Consider the following 22,826-nt stretch of genomic DNA (forward strand, 5'->3'; position numbering starts at 1 on the left):
GAACAGTGACGCTGACCAATCAGATCTGTGTAGGTGCTAATGACAAAGGTTTGCGCCAATCAGAATTAAAACAAATGGCTTTTATTTTCATATCAAAAACAGAACATATCAACATGTAAAAAAAAAATGTTAAATAGCAAAAATACTTAATACTTAATATACTTTGTGGTTTTATACCATAAACCACAAATGCTACTGGCCCGCTTAAACATATGGAAGCAAATGTATACAAGCATCTTGATATACTGAGTTAGAATCTGAATATAATGAGTTAGATTAGTCATTATTTTGAGGCACTAAGTCATTATCTTTTGATGTACTAGGTCATGGATACCCAACTTGCTCTACCCTTGGGTCACTTGTCCAAAATAACAACAGGCCAGGGGCCAAAAAGGTACCCTTGAACTTTTAATATAATAAAGAAGCTCACTTAGTCTACTCTGGTGCTTTGTTAATGCAAACCTATGCCTTTTGTACATTAAGATTACAAGTATGAATTCCTATTGTGAATAGATTTATTTTATTTGTTCATTTGAAAATGATTGCGGCCGCCTGAACCCTTACTGGCCCAAATGTGGTCCGCTGGCCATATGTTAAGTATCCCTGTACTACTGTAAGTCATTCTCAAGAGATAATAAGTAATTATTTTGAGAAAGTGTTTCATTATAATGAACAGAATACATACAGAATATACATATAAATTCATGAAATTGGCAGAAACAAGTGCCGGTCTTTTGAAAACTCATTGCCTCACCGTGTAGACAAACATATAAAACCCGCATAACTTCTTTTTTATAGTGTTTGACCTTTTACCTCTCCTAAGATGCTAAACATGGTGAATTTGTCATGAGATATGTATAAAATGATGCACAAAAAGACTGAAATATATCAATTTGATTTAGCCATAAAGCAAAGGTCAGTATATATAATTTGAATTTTACATTACATCATATGTTTGCCACAATGAGCTGTAACAAGCTTCAGAGTATGCATACATGAAACTGTCAATCGGTATAAAAAAGATGGTTTCAGCAACCTTGAATCATTATAAAGGGGGAGTCAGGATGGGGTTACAGAACATGTCGGTGTTGGTGTGTACTCTCATATTCATGTATGCGTTCTGAAAGTGGAGATGATTGTGGCGAGTGTGTGTAAGAAGGTTCCGAGATGTCTCTGAATTGGAGGAAGCCATTAAGCAGGGAGGGCACAGGGAGCCGCTCCACTACATCCGTTCCCATCAGTGAATCTGACCCCAGCACCACCCTGACCTGCAGACGACACATGTGGGAGAGGCAGGGGATGTAGTCTGGAAGGAAGGGACGAGAAAAGAAAAAGGGAAATTGTGATAACCTGAAGTTGACTACAGTTTAGTAAAAGCAAATTTGAAGTGTATTTGTTCTACCAAAATGAGGACATGGTTCCCAGGTCTTCTCTGCTCGTCTTCGATCCAGAATATGTTTCAAAGGGGGAGATAGAGTCGACCAGTTCACAAACTCTAGCAGGTAATTCAGCACCTCACTGTCTGCCTGCTCCAACCTAGAAAGCAAACAAAAAGAAATTGATCAACCATCTGATACTTTACTATGGAATGAAAAAAGTAAAAAGTAGACCTGCACAATTTATGATTTCATTCTTCTACTAAAAAAACAACAAAATACTTGTTTAATTAATACAATTAAAGGACATTATTTCCAAAATAATACCCTATTTATTAATTGTGTTAGCTGCAATGTTGCCTTTCATAGTGTTTATTTTTGTTCAGATATTTGTATCAATCACAGTCAACCTGAATGTATTTGAGTTTTTAGTTCCGTTTATTTTCTTTATTTAGATATTTATATTTTATGTTTGTTTATTTTCTACTCTTTTTATTTTTCAAAAGATGTGAAATGCCTTGTTTGAACATGTTGCTGTAACGAAAAAATCTCCTAATTTGGGATCAATAAAGTATATCTTATCTTATTTATTTCCAACTGAACACAAAAGGCCCCAAAAGTGCAGATTTGTTTTGATACTCCCGTGTAACGGACAAAAGAAAATCCTTGTGCGGACATTGCAATGACTATAAAATCATATATTGCAGAGCCCTTGTGAGAGAAGAGTCTTACATGTGGGGCTGAAGCAGCAAGGAAGGTTCCAGTCCTGCCTTCAGTAGCAGAGGAAGCCAGCAGGCGGCAAAGTGTACTTGGTTTAGAGCCACACAGAGCAGGTCCCTCACTTCCGGCAGCTTTAACACAGTTTTCCCAGGGTGATGCGGTGCAGAGCACTTCCTGGTCGCAGTATCCTGCCGAGAGATCCATCTGTGCTTCAGTATCAGTTGCAGCAGGTCTGTTTTGTCTGTGGCCAAGGCATAAATCCAGTCCTCCTCACTCCATCTTGCTCCTGCAGCTATCAGCAACCCCCCTAATTCACTAAAAGACATTCTAATCAAAACCATGTACAAATAAACAGAGGTGGGGAGTAACTAAGTACATTTAATCAAGAACTGTACTTAAGTACAATTTTGAGATACTTATACTTTACTTGAGTATTTCAATTTAATGTGACTTTGTACTTCTACTCCACTACAATTCAGAGGTTAATGGTGTACTTACTACATGTATTTTGTACCTTTAGTTACTTTACAGAGTTAGATTTATTATGTGAAATACTGTATAATCAAGTGTTAAATCAGACTTTAGTTCCACCTGGAGTAAATTCACAAGCTACCCTGCAGTATACAAAGTCATTCAAACTACCTGCACCTTTACCAGCTTTGAGAACACTTTAATGATCAATCATTATAAAACATATCATATATATTATTCTGAAATGGGTATCTGCAGTCATTTTTGGTACTTGAAGTATATTTTGATTGTATTACTTCTGTACTTTTACTTGAGTGATATTTGAATGGAGGACTTGTAACAGAGTATTCCTACACTCTCGTACTTGTACTTTTACAAGATTAAGTACAAGATCTGGGTACTTCTCCCACCTCTGCAAATTATGTATTTTATTTTGTTACTGGAGTGCGTGAGGAAGTCAGATGTGCTTTTTAACAAACCTCTTTGGCTCGTTGGATGTGCGACACAAGGTCATGCAGAGCGGGGAACGGATGTCCAGGATGTCAGTGCAGTCCTGGGCATCTGGGCTGTAACCTTCCCTCAGGAGCATCTCCACACTGTCGCTCTGATCGTACTGCAGGGCCACATACAGTGGACTCACCATGCCTTCCCCTTGGTCACACACACGATCTGTGGCAGCTATCAGCCTCTTGAGGACACTGGATGGACAACATTGGAGAGGGTTAAGGAGTATTGGTGGTGTTGTAAAGTGGTATTGGGTCCTAGGAGTTTCCAGAACACTGAATAAAACAATTTCACGTAAAATACCTGCATCTCAGTGTTAGCTACAGCAAACATTTATTCAGTTTGTTTCTCTGATAACTTTTGATAATTAATTCAACCTCATCCAGAATTATAATCTCCTGACCTGTGACAGCATTGCTTATCATATTGATGATAGCTTGGAGTACAAATAATCTGGCTTCTCAACCATTAAAAAAGTCCATATTATAAAGGACCAACAGGGAATTTCTCTCTTAATGCAATATGTTTTAGCAATCACAACTAGATATAGCTTCTGTATAAAAAGTCACACTCTAAGAAGGTAAGGAGCCAATGGCCAACCATATGTCTAGTTAGGCGTCAATACCCGATGTGTCCAAACTCAACAGCGGCATGAATGGGAAGCTGGGGCCATTCACGACTGCAGGATATGTTGGGATCGGCCCCGTGGTCCAACAGGAGATCCACACACCCCTGGTGGCCCTCCTGAGAGGCGATCAGCAGCGGCGTGGCCAGATCAGCTGCCTGGGTGTTCACATTGGCACCTAAAGTGAGAACCAAATCAAACACAATTAATTATGAATATTACTTACTTACTGGATCTCTGGTGGCAGTGAGTGAAAACAGATGCAGAGAGAGTAGCTGGGACTCCAGAAGAGATCATGTTGGCATGTACAGTATGTTTGGTGTTTTGCTGTTGTACCAAATGTATTGTTGACATGTATTGTTAGAGCCAGTATTTTGTTTTCATAAGAAAGGCCACCTAATTGTGACGTCTGTAGTCAACACACTATAAAAGACTACAATTCCCAGGGTGCCTGCGCTAAAGTGACAGTGATGGGCAGCAACCTGCTAGAAAGACGCCGTCGAGGAACAGTTTTTAACCGTCCAATTACCCTTTAAGTTATTAAGTTATATAAGCCTTATCAAGAAAGAAAGGATACCTAAGTTGTTTGTTATTTTATTTGAGTTGTGCCTATTGGTTTTGAATAGGCCTCTTTTCTTTGTTGCATGTGTAAAAGTTTGTTGTTTTATTTTGAGCAACACATCGCATAACATCATCCAAACCATCAGAGGCCAAGCAACTCTTCAACTGTAAGTAATATAAAGGAAAGAAAACGAGTGAAAAATGTCTGTTTAAGGCTTGATAGATAAACAAGGAAGGAAGCCACGACATGTATGTTAAGTGTTTGTTTTAATTTTTTAGTTGTTGTAACGCCTTGTGCGGCATGCTTTGGCAATCCTATGTTTAAGATGTGGTCATGCCAATAAAGCACCTGTATTGTAATGTATTGTAATGAGGTCAATTGTTGGAATTGATCAGAGGCCTGTACTACGAAGCTGGTTCAACCTAACCTGGATATGTATGAGTTAGCCGGTTGGCCCAAGCCAAAACATACGCGCTCTCGCTAAGCTGTACTACGACGCTGGTTATCAAGTGGATCGCTCAAGCCAGCCGTGTCCTATCTAGTTAGGTGCGCGTTCACATGAAAGGGGTGGTATTTGGAGCATTCGACCAATCACAAACATGGACAAGCGTACTGACAGCGCAGCGCGTCATACTTCCTGAATGAAAAGTGAACTTTAATATTAGTCAAATATGAAGAAGTTAAACTTTAAACATCCATGACTTAAACACTTTATCCAGGATAAAAGCCACATAGCTGCACCTGCAAGGTGAATACAGCTGGTAAAAGAAAAAGTGTTTGAATGCGTACATTAACAGGTTTATGATATCACTGCCCTGTCTAAGACACGATCTGACTTTAATTACATTTGACTCGAGTGTTTCGTCAACTTAATGTGTTGCTTAAAATAATACTTCTGCATACAGTATGTGACACTGTGAGTGTTGCACGGCCAGATACGGCTCAGCTGACTCAGATAAGGAAATATATGATACATTATGATGTGATATGATATGAATGATAATGGGACACATCGACGTCTGCACTCACAGTGCCGCGGACTGTACTTAATGTTACTCTGATCCGGTTACTTATGTTGTGGCAGATATTTAAGTAAGCTTTCTTAACGCTAATATTATAATAGTCAGATTGCTCTGAAGATGGGAGGGGATATTCTATTAATTTTCACGTTCACACAGTCAGTTGATTTTGGCCGGACGTCTTTCCTGCAACGGCAGTTTTTCTGTATTTCCTCTATCCTGTAATATGAATTGATCGCTTTAAACTCCGCACCCGGAGCTCTGATTGGTCAGCAGGCGGTGCTTTCACTGAGTTGATCTCTTAGCCTGCCACCTAACCTGCTCCAGAGCAGGTTTGCCGCTCAGCATAAGTTACCATGGAAATCTAGCCCGCTAAAAAGAGAACCAGCGTCGTAGGACCGGAAAGCCAGAGATTTCCCTGAATTTAGCCGGCTAAGCGAAAATCCAGCTTCGTAGTACAGGCCTCTGGTCTCTGACAATAGACTATGGGCGGCTGTGGTGGAGGCTGTGGTGGAGGTGGAGTGACGGAGATAGAGTTGTCATCCATCAAGTGGAAGGTTACCCCGGCCCATGCAGTCAACAAGTCAGAGTGTCCTTGGACAAAATAATGAAACCTTGAATTGCTCGCCATTGCATAGTGCGAGTGTGTGAATGGGTGAAGCTGACTATAAAAGTGCTTAATACATTCAGTGAATTGACCATTTATTGTATTCTTTTAACAACAATCATTTTAACTTCTCAAATGTCAATATTGTCCTCTGTGACAGTAAATTGAAAAAAACATGACATGTTGAGATGTCGTCTTGGGCTTTGGGCTCCGATAGACATTTGTATCATAATCAAAAGTTTATAGGCCAATCAACGAATAAATACATTTTAAAAAGGCGACCAAATTGGCAAAAAGCAGAAGTTACAGCCCTTTCTCTGACTTAAATTAAATTACAACAACTGAAGGTATACTTGGAGCTACGAAAAAAAAGTACATGCACAAAGACAGAAAACAGCTATTTACCAGCATTTACAAGAATTTCCAGACATTCCTGCTGTCCATACTGTGCCGCCACAAAGAGCGGGGAGATCTTGTGGTCATCTGGTGCCTCCAGGTTGCTCCTATTGGCCAGAACGCGCACAATATCACTGTGACCCTTAGGAGAAGAGAAACACGTTTCTATGAAAGGATTGGCCTCAGAGAGTTGTATGTGTGTCTGTGACTTCCATTATTACCTTATAAACAGCCTGATGCAGGCAGGTCCAGCAGGACGCGGTGTGTGTTCTGTTGACCTCTGCACCTCTGCTGACCAGCAGCTCGACAACTGCCGTGTGCCCGCCGTCTACAGCTGGTGGAAAACAGATCGTTAAGTTTGCAGACAGAATTTATTTATTTGTTTTTTCCACACATGGCAGTTATTTTAAAACAAAACATGTACTGTACACTTTAAAAAACATGTACACTTATACTAGTTTTTTTTTTTCTATAGCGCATGGTGGAAAGGAGCAGGGAGAAGAAAATCTTTTTTTACCTGCCCTTCTTAAAAAAAAAAAAAGTAAAAATAAAAGCAATATTCTTTCAATCACAGTTGCTTACAAATACTGAAACATAAAACCAGAACACAATTAAAAGTCATTTCATACTGTCTAATTACGTTTTCTTTATACATTTTCTTAAACATACAAAATGTTCTTACAGCCCTTTAAATCATTCGGCAAAGAATTCCACTTCTTTACGCCAACTACAGAGACACACATCTGCTTCAAAGTAGTACGTGAAAACTGATGCTTCAAATGTAATCTAATCATATCAAATGTAACACGAAAAGGAAATGTATATAAGATTCTTGTTGTAGCAGCAACAGAATGATAATGAGAATACAAAATAAGAATACAAAATAAAATAAAATAAGAATAAACATGTAGTAATAGTATGAATAGAGATAACAAAAATGATTTCAAATCTGAACAGGTTAATGTACATAAATACAGATATGTATAAAGGTTAAATATATATACATTTAAATGTGCTCAGTGTCCAAGTACCTGCATACAAAGGACAGGACAGGTTGTTTGTTAGCTGGTTGATGTTGGAGTGTGCCTTCAGGAGGAGTTGGACCGCTGCCAGGTGTCCACGCTGTGCTGCCAGGTAACATGCAGACTCCCCCTCATGGGTCAAAGAGTTCACATAGTCACTGGCACCACCAGACGAGCCTGCAAATCACAGAGGGAAGGAAAACATTACAATTAAATGATGTGTTGCAAAAATTCAAGTTTAGCTATTAAGTTCATTTATTAAACTTATTGCACTACATTTATATTAAGGAACATTTGTTGTGAACCTGTTGCTATTTCTTGCTGTCTTTTTATTCAAATATTCTTTTGTATTATTCATATCTTTAGTATTGTAACTGGTACCATGGAAAAACAATTTCCCTCCTCTATCCTGACATGTAATATAATGTAATATATCATGTACTGTACTGTATACAGATGGATGACATTTAAGTATCTATCCACATTATCTCAGGTGTGGGCATTTTTTTTCCTGTCTATATCATTTTTAAATTGTATAGCTTTGGGTTTTGACCTGTTGGTCCAATTTTCATGCCAACTTGATTTATCCATTGACTGATTAGTTCATTAGAAGAAAACGTATTAAGTTTGAGTCATTGATCAATTAAAAGAAATTCTCTGCTGGTCCCATATGCGGAAACCGCTGCCTAGAAAGCTGGTTCGAATCCAAAGCAGGCCGAACATTCAGGCAATGTCCACCCCTCTGTCTCCCCCATTCAACTCTATGATCTCAAATAAAGGCCCTCTCTGGCCCCAAAAACACTCTCTGCTTCCAGTTCTAAAATGTGATAACTGAATGATAACCCTGAATTGAACAATAACCCTTCTTACCGCCCCCAGCAGACAGAATGTCCTGCACACACTCCTTGCTGCCAGCAGCTGCCGCCTCGTGTAGAGCATTCCAGCCGCGGTTGTCTCTGCAGTCCACACTGAAACCTGTCTTTATCAGCCTCCTCACCCGCTTCCTACACCCTGAGCGAGCTGCAGCAGCAACACTGGACACTGTGTCTCCATAACCCTCTGTGAAGTCCATCCCCTGCTTCAAAAAGAGATTAATCATGCCATCCATAGTTTGTCTACAATTATTTTGTTGCAGCAGCAAAGTGTACAGGCATTAACATCTTTAAATCTTTAAAGGTGGAAGAAAGTACAAACATAATAAGCTAGGGTACTTTAAAATCAATGTAACGAGGTACATTCACTAAAGTACAGTAGTTAAGTACAAATGTAAGGTACTTGTACTTTACTTCAGTGAGTCTTTCCATCTTTTGCAACTCTTTACTTATACTCCACTAGTTCTCAGGGGTAAGATTTGTACTTGTTAATGCATAACATTTGTCTATCATTTTTAGTTAATTTCCTGATACCAGTTATTCTTCCACTTCTATCCAGTGGGAAAAATGCAGCAAGTTGATTTTGAATGTTGGCGATAAAATGAAGCATGACATTTTCTTGCATGTATTGAGAAATGATAATACTTTTAAGCTAAGTAAGCCTTTGGGTCAGCTTATGAAACAGATCATCACAAAGCTCAAAACTGAGGTTTTTCTGAGCTCATTAAAAGTTTACTTTTTATAGATTTGTGGAACAAATATGGTGATCTTATCAAATATGATGCATTGCTGTAGATTCAAATACACAATAGTATTTAAAGGAGTTAAAATAAGCACAACCCTAAATATCCACAGCAGTAATGTATCCAAATACATCATATACAAGTGAAGAACAGTGACAGGGAACATGTTACTGCACAATGACTGCTTTAACATTAAGTACTTTAAGTAAATGTTGCTGATAAAACTTACATATTTCTACTTAAATTATGGTATTGCATGGTAACGTTTCTTGTAGTTGGTTAGGATTACTTTTTATTCAGTAATCTGAATACTTCTGATACCACAAAATGACATGTTTACCAGTTAGCTTAGGGTTCTATAACCAATAGAGGATACATTATAATGAGCTTTAAAACACCAAAACACAACTTTAGCCTCCAAGCTAGCATCGCTGACCATAACAACTGTGTTTAAATTAGCTTAAGCTTTAACACATAACAATTATAGACTGATAACAATAACGCCTGCTGGTCCCCATTCGCTGCATGTACATAAAAAACCATAATCTTAAACACAACAATAAATACAATTTTAAAGAACTCACAAACTCATTTGTTGTACTAGGAAAAAACGTAATTATTTACCAAAATAGTATCCGGGATGCTTGACATCTCACGAGTCGCTGTTTAATGACGTCACACCAAAACATCCAGTCGCTTTCTGCCTGTAGTTCGATCCATCGATGCCTTGGATTCTGTGTGAGCTAGAAATCAGAAATTGTCTGCTTAATCAACACTTTTACCCTACCCACTGCAACCGTAGTTATTTGTAATACTTCTTAAGAAATGTGGAGGCTAGAATTCAGGAAAACAAGCTAAACAACGGTTTCAGCTGGATCTTATTTTAAGGTAAAGTCAGCAATAAAGGTAAGGTAGCTTGGTATAGGCAAGCTATACCTTTTATTATCAGTTACTGTGTTGTAGCAAATACTTGATTTACACCTCAATATCATGTATGAATCATAGACTGTATGGTCACTTATTATAACAAGATGCTAGTCAGATTATAGCTTTATCCTTTACATACATATCAGGGGAGAGCAACATACATAGGAAAACTCTACTTATGATACTGTTATAATGTTAGGGATTTAAGGAAAACAAAGATTAAAGCTTTAAAAACGAATGCTTTAACATTACTCAATTCAGCTTACTTATTTGTGATACTGTTCTAAAGAAAAATGTGTGTCTTTTATAATATTTGTTTCATATTTGTGATTGCACATGAATAGGGTTTTGTTTAGTTTTTCAGTGTAAGTGGATCAATCATGTGCTAAACATGTTATAGTCTAAGAAGAGAGAGCCTGTCCTTCTGATTTTCAGAATCAGTAAGTTCCACAGTTTAGTGGCATACAAAAAAACAACAATTTCAAGGGTGGCCACTTTTATGGGACATATAAGGAGAATTTAAGAGGACGGACCTCCTAGGACTCCTAACATGCTACTTTTCCCCCAAACTCATCCCCTAACGGCCTAACCTGTCTCTTAACCCGTCTCTTAACTTCCTACTTAACTGTCCCAGCCTATCTCCTAATAGGTAACAGTGCCTGAGGCCCTGGCAGTATCATGGTGGACATTTCTGTGAAGAGCGGAGCTGCCTGGGTCTGTCATGCTCAGGGACATCACTTGGCTGATATCCTGCTTCCTGTTCACCTGAGTAACAAAGACGATCATGAAGAGGAGCTCAGCCAGTCAGAGGGTGACAAGACAAACTGGTAAGAAGCTTCTACAGTCTATGAATGTAATTATATGTGGAAATGTGTGTGTAACATGGAAAAACAAATCTCTACTGTTTTTTTCTGACAAAAGGGGCATAGATGAGTAATAAGTGCATAATTATCAGCACCTCCTATCATGCAAAATGCACTTTTGTATGTCTTTTATACACAAATATGTGTCCCCGGTGTGTCAGGGAACTCACAAAGTGTCAGAAAGCAAAACCCTCTCTTTTCCTCCGTACCCAAATCTCTAAAAACGGGGGTACAACGGAGCTGATCCAGATTTGCTGCAGATATGACGTAATATCTGAAATGTGGGCTGGCTTTACACCCACGGCCCTATCAGAAACGTTGCTATCAGAAACAATGCGCAACGTGTTTTGGACGTAATATGGTCTTTGTTTACATTAGCAAGCATCGCTAACACTTAGAGCTAACATGTACTGGAGAGAGTATGTGTAAAAAAGCTGGAAATAATAAAAGGAACTCAACTTGTGGTAAACCCGCAAGAGAAAAAGCATTTGAGCTCCATACTGTGTCAGAAATAATCCTTGATGTGGTTTGGAACATGATATGGCGTTTAATCACGGCAGCATTTAGCTGAGTTTCTCGGTAAAGCTAAGGACCCAGAATCAGCACTTCTCTAACAGGACTGAAATAGCGGGGTATGAGGCATGGCTAGAATGGGTGATCTGTTTGGTATTTTGAGCAAAACACATCATAGACATGAGACCCATAATATATGCCTAAAAATAGCATAATAGGAGACCTTTAACAAGTATCCTCCTCTCACAGGGGGCCCCCAGTGTTGTTGGAGCAGACAGAGGAAGGGTCTCCTTGTGTCCTGATGCTCAACGGCAGCCCCTGCTCCCCCACTGCCATCAGCCGCATACTGGTCATCAGCGAGGCTCGAACCATGGAGGTATACGACCAGACGGGAGAATACTGCGGTACAGTACGCGGGGAGCGGGAGGACAGCATCCAGCCAGACAGGTATACACACTGTTATCATCACTTGGGCTGTGGGTTTTAACCTCATACAAAATAATCCATATCAATCTTCACATGTGACCCCCAGATCCTGGAAGTCCACTGCATGCTTTTTCTAATTTTGTTGTTTTAAGGATATTTCCATGCTTCAACCTCCACCACATTTGACAGATCGTATGCACTCTTCAGAGAGGAAGTTCAGAAAATGGCACAGCACAGGGAAAAATGCAAATGTGTCAAGGTGGAGCGCAAAGTAGAGAAAACCTGTTGAAATAACAAAGGTGAATCTGGGCTTGGCTTTCACTTGCCGTCCAGCAACATAACCCTTGTTTAGCTGGGGAGGAGGGGTAGACTCTGAATGTTGTGTTTACAAACTGCAGCCAACAATCCTACTAATTGTGCCTTTAGGTTGGAGCTGATCAGACAGCTTTTTGGAAAAGATATTTTTTTTAAATGACAAAAATGCATATGAAGCCCATACATAACAGCATTTAGATTAATCAAGATACCAGGGATGCTGTCGGGGAAAATCTATACTGTATGTACTTTTAATCAGTGACCTGTATTTTCACATCATCTCCTCTCTCTATTTTATACTTTCGATGGACTGATTTATGTTTAGGTGCTAATAAAGTCTGAGTTAAATGAATGTCTGATAGGAGGTTTAAAATCTGCTCTGTCTTTTGCCCACAGTTCAGACAGAGGGCCTTTCTACAAGAAACAGCTGATCCTCGAGCATCCGTCCTCATCCTGTGAAGTGAAGGTGAGCCATGATTTGAGAGACGTTTTATGCCTTTTAGAGACTCTTGCTTAGTAGAAACCGTTAAGACATCTTTAAAGTGCCTCTGGAAACCTTTTTTTCATGCACATAGATTTAAATAAATGTAATCATCTGGTTGTGTCCTCCTCTGGTTTGTGTCCCAGCTGCTCTCCCTGGGCGGTAGAAGCAGTGTTCTGGTGTGTCGGGTCATCGTGGCCCTTCAGACCCTGGAGCCCTGCGCGTCCCGGGGCCCCGGCATAGACATGCAGCAGGTGCAGTGTCTGGTGGAGGAGATGGGAACGAGCCTCTCTCCAGGAGCACAGAACCTCATGGAGATGGTGCACTTCCAGCAGAAGGTGAGTGTAAAGGAGCAGTGAGTTATCTAATGCCTCCAACGACCTCTTCAGGCAAGGAGGGGGAATTACAACAACACTGAGCTAAAGGCAAGGTCTGTGCTGACCTTACCAAATCAATCTAAGATTTTAAGCTTTATTTGTAACATTGATATACACATTCTGGAGAGTATTATGCACACATGTTTTGAATGTCTATTCATTGTGTTTAAACAGGGTATATCTGCACAGTTACAGATAAAGATTAGGCTGTACTGCTATTATGAGTATTTCACTTTTTTATAATGATATACCAGTGGTGTCTGTATTGGATGGTTTCATACATGTGTGATCCAAAAATGTCTATAACTCCAAAACATTGTGAAGCTGTAAAGCAAATTGTTCAGGCGTGCTGGAATCTTGCAGATATCTTTAGGAGCCCTGGGGTGCTTAGTATGTAGTTACAGTTTGATTTAATACAAATAACTTATATTCCGATTAAATGCTTTATTTCAATTTAGGATTTTGCTTTTTTATAAAGGGTGACAAAGTCATGAAAAGTGACAACAGACATTTAAAGCTTCCTTTGAAAAACCTACAATCGGTAAATTAAAAACTCTAGCTTGTACTGATCCTTGTTTTGTGTGTACCATAATGATGAAGTCAATCACCAGGTTTGTGTTTCTCTCTCTAGAACCAGACCAGCTCTCTGGGCGGCTTCCTGCCTCTCCTGATGGGCAGTGGAGTTTTCTCTGCCCTGTCTCAGGGAGCCAACATCCCCCCAACACTCCCTAGAAACCAGCCCCACCCTGAGGACTCCAGGGTATCAGTATTATCTGGGCAGCTGTTTGCCCTCAACCCACTCTTTATTATTTGTATTATAGCTCAACACCAACATATCGCCCCATAATATACATTTTTTATGTCCTGTTAACACAAATCCTTTTTTTTTAGCATGACCACTCACTTCTCGACGCTGTTTGCAGACTGTATGTCAGATGGTTTCAGAGAGTCTTGTTTCTGTGTCACTAGTCTCCAGTCGGCTCCATCAGGCCTGCAGGTGAAGCTCCACTGGCTCAGAACGGAGCCATGTCAGACGGATCCTCCACCCTCTCCCCAGACCTGCAGGTCATCACCCAGAATATAAGTAAGGGGACATTGTTTCTTTCAAGGTCTAACTAATTAGTGGTGTGTGTGTTTTCTGACATTAAATGCAATTCTTAGTCTCAAGAACCTGATGGTTTCTGGTTTGAGTTACAAACGGTCTTGCTTGAATCAAAAAGACCAATAATTAACAGAATTTGAATGAAAATGCTGTATAAACAATGTATGCCTCAATAGACTGACATTATCTAATTTACTGCCGGTTAAGGTCCTGACAGGAACACACTTTTACAAAGGCACTGAAAAACACTCAAATAAAATTAACAAATATTTTGTTTATAAAAAATGTTATTCATCACAAACAGGTCACATCTTTTTATACAAAAAAATCCAAATCTCCTTAATAGGGTAGTAATGATTATTAAGGTCCTCCTTTCATATATGCAACAATGTGTGATTTTGTTCTTTCTTAAATGATTATTCCTGTGTTTTAGATATGGTTCTGTACCATGTTAGCAAGCTCTACAACTTTTTTCAATTCAGTCATGTGAAGATAATCACTCATCTCAGAGAGCGGATATATTAACCTCAATTAACTTGTTTATTTGTGTTAACATTCTATTTTGCGGATTCTATATCCTATATACATGGTCAAACAAGGGATGGATTTGAAAATATATTGGGGAACATATTTTTCCTTAGCGTGAATTTCATAATTCTTACCTGCTAACCAGTGTGTGGTCTTCCATTTGTAGTGAGCAGCGTGGGCCGAGGCCCGGTGAGCCACAGCCAGCTGGCGGAGATAATGTCTCACTTGATGAAAGGGCAGGAGCGCGGTGAGGGCCCCGGCCCCGAGCTTCGGCCATTGCTCCAGGGTCTCTGTGGTCAGGTGACCAAGCTGAGGCTGGATGACGCTGCAGCGCTGGCAGAGAAGGAGAAGATGATGAGAAATGGCTCATGGTGAGTTCAGTGGGTTTATCCTGTCAGACCATTAGAAGAATATTCTGGTCTAAATAGTCAATGAAGTCACTGTTAATGCTTTAATATATGCATATCATCTGAACGCATACATACTTGCAGCACAAAATGAGAATGCCTATGGTTTCCAAAGTGTCGCATCTGGCAGGTGTCTGAGAAAATGTGATTGATGGACGTACGTGCAACAAACTCTTCTGATGAACACCAAGATTATAGGCCTTATGCTTTTCCTAAAAAAAAAACTACTTTAATAATAATAATAATAATATATTTCATTTATATAGCACACTTTAAAAACAATGTCATCTCAAGGTGCTTCACAATGCTATGAGGAGAAAATACGATAAAATACAAAGTTATCTAAGGAGCATATTGAGTCAAATATGGTAATATAAAAAAGGTTAAGAGCATAAAAGGTTAAAACAAATAAAAAAGAAAGGACAGTCAGTAAAATGCGGTGCGGAACAGGTGGGTCTTGAGGCTTTTCTTAAAAACTTAGAGTGATGCAGAGGTCCGTATGTTCTCTGGAAGCTGATTCCACAGACGTGGACCCAGGGACTTTAGACTTTCATGTGACTGCATATCAGTGACTAGAAAGAAAGTTTTAATTTTTGATCAGTGTGTACATTTTGGAAGCCATCTTGTTCACATTGTTGAGGAAGAGAGGGTGAGTTGTTGTGTAGTGCAGAGAGGAGGCTGACACAGAGACAATAGAGTTCATTTATCAGCAGCGTTTGTCTGAGCAGAGCAGCACGTGGGTTCAGAACGTCAGCTGACTCTGACTCCACATCGAGAAGAGGACAGCAGCTCGGTGGTAAGTTTCAATAAACATCAGTGTAGTTACCGCAGGCAAAAATAATTTGATAGTTTAATAGTTTAAACTAGAAACGATTATTGTTCTAATATGATAACAGTTAGCTCTTATGAAATGTTTCTGATATTGTTTTTTCCTTTTACCTCCTATATTTTAGCTTCTTGTCAGGCTTGTGATTACCAAAATGCTTTTTGTGAATTGTTTCCTTCAGTTGTTGTAACGATAATAACAACAAAAGAAACTTGTAGTGTAGAAAATGTGATTGATGTTGTTTAGAAGAACCCAAAACCATTGATGTAGGTACTGTGACGTCTCCCAATAGTTTTTGGACTACAGTTTTGTTTTTACTCTGCTTTAAAGGGGCCCTATCATGCTCATTTTCATGTTCATACATGTATTTGGAGCCTCTGCTGTGACATGTCTCCATGCTTTAATGTTCAAAAAGCTCTTTTCACCCTCTGTCTGAAACCAGAGCCCAGTCTGCTCTGATTGGCTAACTGGCTGGCTGGCTGGCTCCGTTTTGATTGGTCAACTGCTTAGAGATGTCCTGCCCCTTAGCCTATCACGTATAATGTGTTGGAGCACAGGCTAATAGGAGCATGAGTGTAACTAGTGATGTCGTTATGTAACAGAAGAAAAAAAGTGTCCAATGGAGGCGTTTCAGGCAGGGGGGGGGGGGGATTGTTTGGGAGAGAAACTCCCTCTTGAGACGACTTTGGGATTTTATCTTTGCAGACCATTTACATGCACAAAAACCTATATAACAGAACCCAAAAAAGCAGAGGTGGGGGACTCGAGTCACATGACTTGACTCGAGTCAGACTCGAGTCGCATATTTTTGGACTTGAGACTTGCTTGACTAACATTGATAAAAGACTTGACTTTGACTTGGTATTCATGACTTGAGACTTGACTTGACTTGAAATAGATGACTCGAAAGGACTTTACTTTTTAAAATTAAATATTTGCATTTGTTTTTGTATTGTACGAAGCCCCTAAAGGGCAATGAAAAAAAAAAAGATACTTTATCTCGTTCGCACGAGAAAGTTACCGGAGCGCCCAGTAGGAAGTGGAGCACACAGGAGACCACCGTTTCATTGCAGACTGTAATGTTTATGTTGGGAAATGGCAGTGCATACATTATTTTAGATACATTTCGAACTCGGACTCTCATTCACTTCATGAAATCGCGACAGCACCAGGAGGCAGCGGGACGTGTAACTCCGCCTCTGAAAAGAACAGCACCAGTGCGCAAAGAGCTGTGCCTTTTACGCAACGCCTTCACTGTGTTTACCTTCATTAGAACAGCTAAAGAGCGACCGCAGGCTGCTTCGTTTAACCACACACACCTCTACACACACACACACACACACACACACACACACACACACACACACACACACACACACACACACACACACACACACACACACACACACACACACACACACACACACACCGAACTGCCCGATTAATCCCCCTATTACTCGTTTTATGAAGGAGATGTCCGGTCACTAAGGCACATGATGTGTGTGTGTTTGTGCTCTGCTCAGCTCTGCTCTGTGTGTGTGTTCGGTGTGTTTGTGTGTGTCCGACAACAGCATTTGTTTTCAAGTTACCATGAACAGTAATTTAGACACATCTGGCCAACTCCATATGTATATGTGGGTGTTCCCAAATGAAAGAAATGTGTTTAATCTTAATGTCGCACTGTCTGCACACAAACACACACACACATATCATGCGCCCTGGTACATACACTATTCCGTTGCATTGGCTTTGATGCAATATTTCTTTGTGCACAGACACAGTTAGGAAAACAATGAGACGGTGTCACATGGGAGCACCTTAGACAGACCATGGAGAAATGCTGTGACCCTGCTGAAGGGGAGCCAGGGCAGGAGGCTTAACATGTTGATGTAAAATATTTGTGTTGTACTCCTATTATCACTTTAGAGCCCTTTTAGAACTTATAGGGTTATCATTTCAGCGCCCCACTCTCCATTGCTGTTTATGTTGATAATAAAACTAAACTTTTCATAACCACAATATTTTAACTGATTTAAATGCGGAAACTGGGGTTATTCATCAGAATTTCGTATGACTTGACTTGTGACTTGCTTGACCTGAGCAATGACTTGACTTGACTTGCTTGACTCTCACCACAGTGACTTGGGACTTGCAGGTTAAGACTTGCTCATGACTTGCACATGTAGGACTTACTCCCACCTCTGCCAAAAAGCATAAAAGGGCCTCTTTAACCTAGTGTTCCCTCTCTGTCCCTCCACTCTGAAGGGAGTTGGACTCAGCCATGGAGCGCCGTCTGGAGGACATGGAGAGGAGGCTGACGGAGCATGTGGACCGGCGCCTGGACGCTCTGGAGCAGAAGCTGGAGAAGGCCCTGCTGCTGGCCCTCAGCCAGGGAGCCATGGGCAGCTCAGAGGGGGGGGACGCGTCCACAGGACCGTCGGAGCAGACCGCCCCAACACCGGCCTCGCAATGACCCCCAGACTTCTAAAAGACTAATAAGACTTCTAACCTGGAAGCATTTCTGTCAGAGGGCAGGCAGTGTGGGACGCGGACACTAACAGACACAACAGTTTAAAAAAAAAGGGCTGAAATGAGAAATCAAATAACACAATAATCTGCCCAAATGTAAGATGGTGTGTCCAGCTGTCAAAGATGCATCCTCAGTAACGGTTTGTTTATCTTTACTCTCTGGGAAACTAAAAACAGAATGTGACACTAGTGGAAAGCCAACGTGAATGACCTGGATGTCGGACCGTCGAAAGAGAAACAAAAATCTGTAACTGCAGAAATCATGTCCTGTTGCTGCAATGCACTATGGGAAAGATTGCAGTACATCACCAAAAGAAGGCCATCAAAAAAGTCAAAACGTTTTTAAAACCATTTACCAGAAAATGATGTTAAACTGATCATGACCAACACGTAATCTTATCCATGTTTTTGGCAGGATTAAGAATAAGAATATTTTACATGCAACCCCAGCAGAACATTTATTCATTCAAAGATATGCATGTAAAAACCGTTATCCTCTTCACAACAGTACTGTAACAGCCCTGATCCACTGGGTCAGGCCTTACATTTCAGGCTTAGTACTGTTTGGTTTGACACTTGCTAAAAATCTCAGAAAGAATATATACTCCTGTGAAAGGAGTGTGTGGAACTGATATAATGTGTTTTAATATGACACTAATGTCTGAGATAATGTCTGTAACATGTTGATGCCAATGTAAACTAAAAGTACTGTTTGAGCTGTGATGTTAAAGGTTTTAATTACTGTGCTGACATAAGTAGCAATACAAATATATTTATACAGATTAATAAATTATTTACTGGGTTGATTGATATCTCTCGGTCAATCAGTGGTGGTTCTAGACCAATTTGACTGGGGGGGCTTTGCTGGGGAGGGTTATTTTATGAGGGGCACTTTTAATGCAGGACAAAGACAGTGTTCAAGAATTCAACACTTAGTGTAGTATGAGGTTATAGCGCACAAAAAACATAAAGCACCACTTAGTAACATCATTTATGTCAATGACTTAGTTACAATTTTTGTTTAGTCACTTATTTTGAGTGACTTTGGCCCACGTTACAGCACAGTGTTTGCTGTAACACTATCACAAATACATCTTAGGTTCTTCTTTTGGAGGGTGGTCACAGAGGGGTCAAAGCTGAGTATTACAGGGGCATAGAGAGATCAAATACAAATAAGTAAGATCATTTTTTGGAAGATATCAATTAGAAAGCTCTAGGTGATAAGATCGGTAAGAAGATCAGGAACTGAATGAAAGCCGAAAATATGCTACAAAGAAAAACACAAAAAACGGAAATCCAGTGCACACAAAAGCAGAACATTTTAGCATACAGTTTGGTTTCCTTATGCCCAAACATATGACTCAAAAAGTACTTTTTTTGCCAACACAAGAGTTGACAATGCTAAAAAATTGATATTTTGTGTTGACAGCGGTAATAAGAGGGAAATGTAGCTCAACAGTTTCCAGAAGGTTAAAGCCAATGTTTCCCGACAGGCCTTCCAGTAACGCTGACTCATATATTGGTCCGAATTTAAAAGGTCAATGAAAGTCTTCTTCTGTGGTAAACTGCAAAAATTACTTTCATACAGAACACATCTGAAGCTTGTTCTGAAATCTAAAAAGAAACTGAGCTTAGTCGACAGAAAGGAAAAGGGTTGGAGGACATTAAATGATAAAAGGATGTTTAGTCAGACATGTGGAGGACAGACACTGAGTCAGCAGAGTTGAGCTCTGGGAGAAAATCTGCTCGGTCCATCAGCATGACATCTCAACTAGGCTGTATTTCCTTTTGACAACTGGGTCAAAATGAAAGAAAAACTCCCCACTCATCTTCTCCTTCTGCTGGATATCATTCATCTGCAATACAGGAGGGATTCAGTGATGAAAGAGGTCACTGATGTTTAATGGTCACACACTTTCAACCCACCTCAGTAAGTCTTTCTAATAAATTCCAATAAAAAAAAGGTAATAGTTAAACAAGCTTTATAGGTACTTCACTTGTTGAACAATTGTAATTCATCATGAGTCAAAAGAGTCATGTTTAGATTACATATCGTATTATAGCTAATAAGATTATAATTCAAGCTTTTTTTTTTTTTTTTTTTTATCATCATTTTTGCACATATTCTGAATTATATTCTATATTATTATGTCAATGATTACCAAATGATTTGTAAAACAACTTGTACAACTATAACAAAGTGTTGAAAACAGGTGCTTCATCTATCTAATGTTTCAAATGTAATGGGGATCCTTGGTCCGGAGTGTGGTCCAGGTAGGTGAAGTAGGTGTGCAGAAATCAAGAGAGTTTGCCAGGAGGGGAAAGAGGCAGGAGTCAGGCAGGATGACTGCAGGAACAGGAATGAGACATTTGGATGAACAACTGGAGAACCAAACAACAGGCAAGACCGTGCCCAGCTAGCTGTGTGGCAGAATCTACGATCTGACGGCTTGGTAGAGTTGGAGCCCAGTATTTAAAGCCCAGCAGATTGAGATTGACAGCAGCCTGGCACCTGCACACCACATCCCACTCCTGTAATCCAGCACAGACACACAAACACACAGAGGGGGGGACAGAGATGGAAGAAGAAGAAGAAGAAGGCCTGACAATTTAGCTTATAAACTCTATGTTAGAAAACCTAAGGCATTAGCTGACTGCCATGATCGTGCACAGAGAACATGTTACTGACCTCACCATAACACCCTGGCTCCACTGGGCCTACACACACTGGGGCCAACATTATGTCATCATGCTTTGTTGAACTCAGTATTTCAGTGTGTATCAAGGCGTACAGGGAGGAGATGTTTGACAGATGATGCAGTTCTTTCCCAACTTGTTTTCTCTGTCTCCTTGTGAACAGAGCTGGGGTCGTGTCAGAGTTCATTAATGCTTTACTCCTTTCAGTGGCGGACAGTAACGAAGTATTAACTCAAGTTCTCTACTTATTGTTATGTACATGTTTACAAAAAGCTCTTTATTTCTCTCATACTGCCTGTGATGCAGCACCTCTTTTCACCCTCTGTCTGAAACCAGAGCCCAGTCTGCTCTGATTGGTTAGCTGGCCAGCTCTGTTGTGATTGGTCAACCGCTTAGAGATGTCCAGCCCCTTAGCCTATCACGTACAATGTGTTGGAGCGCTAGCTAATAGAAGCCTGGATGATACATAGGGATGTCACTATGTTATGGAAGAACAAAGGAGACCAATGTAGGCGTTTCAGGCGTGTTTCAGGGTGTGGGAGAGAAACTCCCTCTGGAGGGAACACAGGGATTTTAGCCTCTGCAGACCATTTACATGCACTAAAAGCTATGTATCACACTACAGGAGAGGGAAAACCCCAAATGCATAATAGGGCTATTTAGACATCTATTCACGGGCCACTTGATGAATTTAAGACGCATATTCTCTCTCCTTTTGCTTTTAACAAAATTTGAGTAAAAATATCAGTTTTGCAAAATTCGACACTAGGTTCCAATGGTTGCTAACTTTATAATTTATCAAGTTTTCGAGGACATCGTTAATTCCATAAAGAACCTTTTCGAGATCAAGTCGACTGACAACACTTTTAAAACTAACATTTATTTCGTTTTTTTTTTAAATTGTCATCAAACACAAACAGACAAAAAATATTATTAAAAAAATATTCCATCAAGGACATACACAACGTATCAGAACTACGGTAACCTGCAGTATCCCTTTTGCAGCTAGATGTGGGTTAGTTGGACATAAAAGGTCTGTGAAAGTAAATGGGGATCAGAAAATAAACTAATATAAGAAGTATTTCGTAAGGGTCGAAGCATCAGTTCCCAGGGTCATAAAGTCAGATCTTGGAAGGTATGTGCGAGTTTAACAGAAGAAGAAGAGTAGCAGTTGGGCTAATAATAAAACGTTTTTAAATGCAGTAGGTGTGGCCCCAGATGCACACTCCTATTGGTTGCTTGGTTTTCCAAAGTGTTCATGATTGGTTGAAAAACACGGAGCCAGCTGGGGATTGGTTGACTGGTTAGGTTGATTGCACTCATTCAGCTGAGGGGTCAGGGCTCGATATCCTCGGGGACAATGCTGATGATCACGTCCTCGTTGCCTCGCCTCACCACCATTTTCAGCGTTTCGTCCCGCTTTATGACAGCACTGACATCACTGGCCGAGGCGATTGGCTCGCCGTTGATGCTGATGATGACGTCTTTCTCCTGCAGGCCAGCACTGTCACAAAGAAGGAGAGCAAGGGTTAAATAATATCAAAAACACATACATATTAGGCATTTGTAGTGTGTGGTTGATTTCCACAGCATTGCATTAAGCCTAGTGCATCATGAGGGACATTTCATTTTTCATTTTTTATCATTTTGGTTAATAGATGAGTTTTTGTTTTAGTTCAACCTCAACTTCTTTAAAAAGAAAAAAACATATTATATACCTTGGTCATAACAACATTAAAGCATGCATTGTATTATATCAGGCTTGCAATCTAAAGCAACCTTTAACTATTTTCCAATAAATAAATAATACATGTTGTTTTTTCCACAAAATAACACCCAAAACTATTAATTAAATAATTCATGTTGTTGTTCATAATTGACATAAATGAAGAGAAAAACACAACAATATGGCATTTAG

At 39.9% G+C, this 22,826-nt stretch overlaps 3 protein-coding genes across 9 annotated transcripts in view; 1 reads left to right on the forward strand and 2 right to left on the reverse strand.

The window, feature by feature from the left end:
* Positions 1-71: 71 nt before the first annotated feature.
* On the reverse strand, positions 72-9,604 carry asb3 (ankyrin repeat and SOCS box containing 3). Of its 4 annotated transcripts, none has more exons than XM_034119866.1 (10): positions 9,542-9,604; positions 8,173-8,380; positions 7,312-7,479; positions 6,502-6,614; positions 6,290-6,422; positions 3,697-3,874; positions 3,047-3,265; positions 2,109-2,411; positions 1,403-1,536; positions 72-1,306 (listed from the first exon to the last, which is right to left on the reverse strand). In XM_034119866.1, the coding sequence occupies exons 1-10, from the start codon at positions 9,566-9,568 to the stop codon at positions 1,071-1,073; spliced, it is 1,719 nt and encodes a 572-aa protein (XP_033975757.1). In that variant the 5' UTR covers positions 9,569-9,604; the 3' UTR covers positions 72-1,070. The 4 variants fall into 4 exon arrangements, with proteins under 4 accessions (XP_033975757.1, XP_033975758.1, XP_033975759.1 ...); XM_034119867.1 differs by having other exon boundaries at positions 8,173-8,377; positions 9,542-9,568; XM_034119868.1 differs by having other exon boundaries at positions 8,173-8,377; positions 9,502-9,546.
* A 16-nt stretch (positions 9,605-9,620) lies between these two features.
* Positions 9,621-19,015, forward strand: cunh10orf88 (chromosome unknown C10orf88 homolog). Of its 4 annotated transcripts, none has more exons than XM_034119873.1 (9): positions 9,621-9,823; positions 10,479-10,671; positions 11,470-11,667; positions 12,358-12,427; positions 12,589-12,780; positions 13,451-13,579; positions 13,789-13,903; positions 14,616-14,820; positions 17,948-19,015. In XM_034119873.1, the coding sequence occupies exons 2-9, from the start codon at positions 10,523-10,525 to the stop codon at positions 18,153-18,155; spliced, it is 1,266 nt and encodes a 421-aa protein (XP_033975764.1). In that variant the 5' UTR covers positions 9,621-9,823; positions 10,479-10,522; the 3' UTR covers positions 18,156-19,015. The 4 variants fall into 4 exon arrangements, with proteins under 4 accessions (XP_033975764.1, XP_033975765.1, XP_033975762.1 ...); XM_034119874.1 differs by having other exon boundaries at positions 10,494-10,671; XM_034119871.1 differs by having other exon boundaries at positions 9,621-9,805.
* A 2,757-nt stretch (positions 19,016-21,772) lies between these two features.
* htra1b (HtrA serine peptidase 1b) overlaps positions 21,773-22,826 on the reverse strand; it is a 41,343-nt gene continuing 40,289 nt past the window's right edge. Inside the window, exon 10 of the mRNA XM_034119069.1 lies at positions 21,773-22,412. Coding sequence (XP_033974960.1) covers positions 22,244-22,412 — 169 coding nt within the window. The 3' untranslated portion in view covers positions 21,773-22,243. The remainder of the gene's footprint in view (positions 22,413-22,826) is intronic.

The sequence above is a fragment of the Trematomus bernacchii genome, unplaced genomic scaffold (assembly GCF_902827165.1).
Source record: "Trematomus bernacchii unplaced genomic scaffold, fTreBer1.1, whole genome shotgun sequence".
Classification (NCBI taxonomy): domain Eukaryota; kingdom Metazoa; phylum Chordata; class Actinopteri; order Perciformes; family Nototheniidae; genus Trematomus; species Trematomus bernacchii.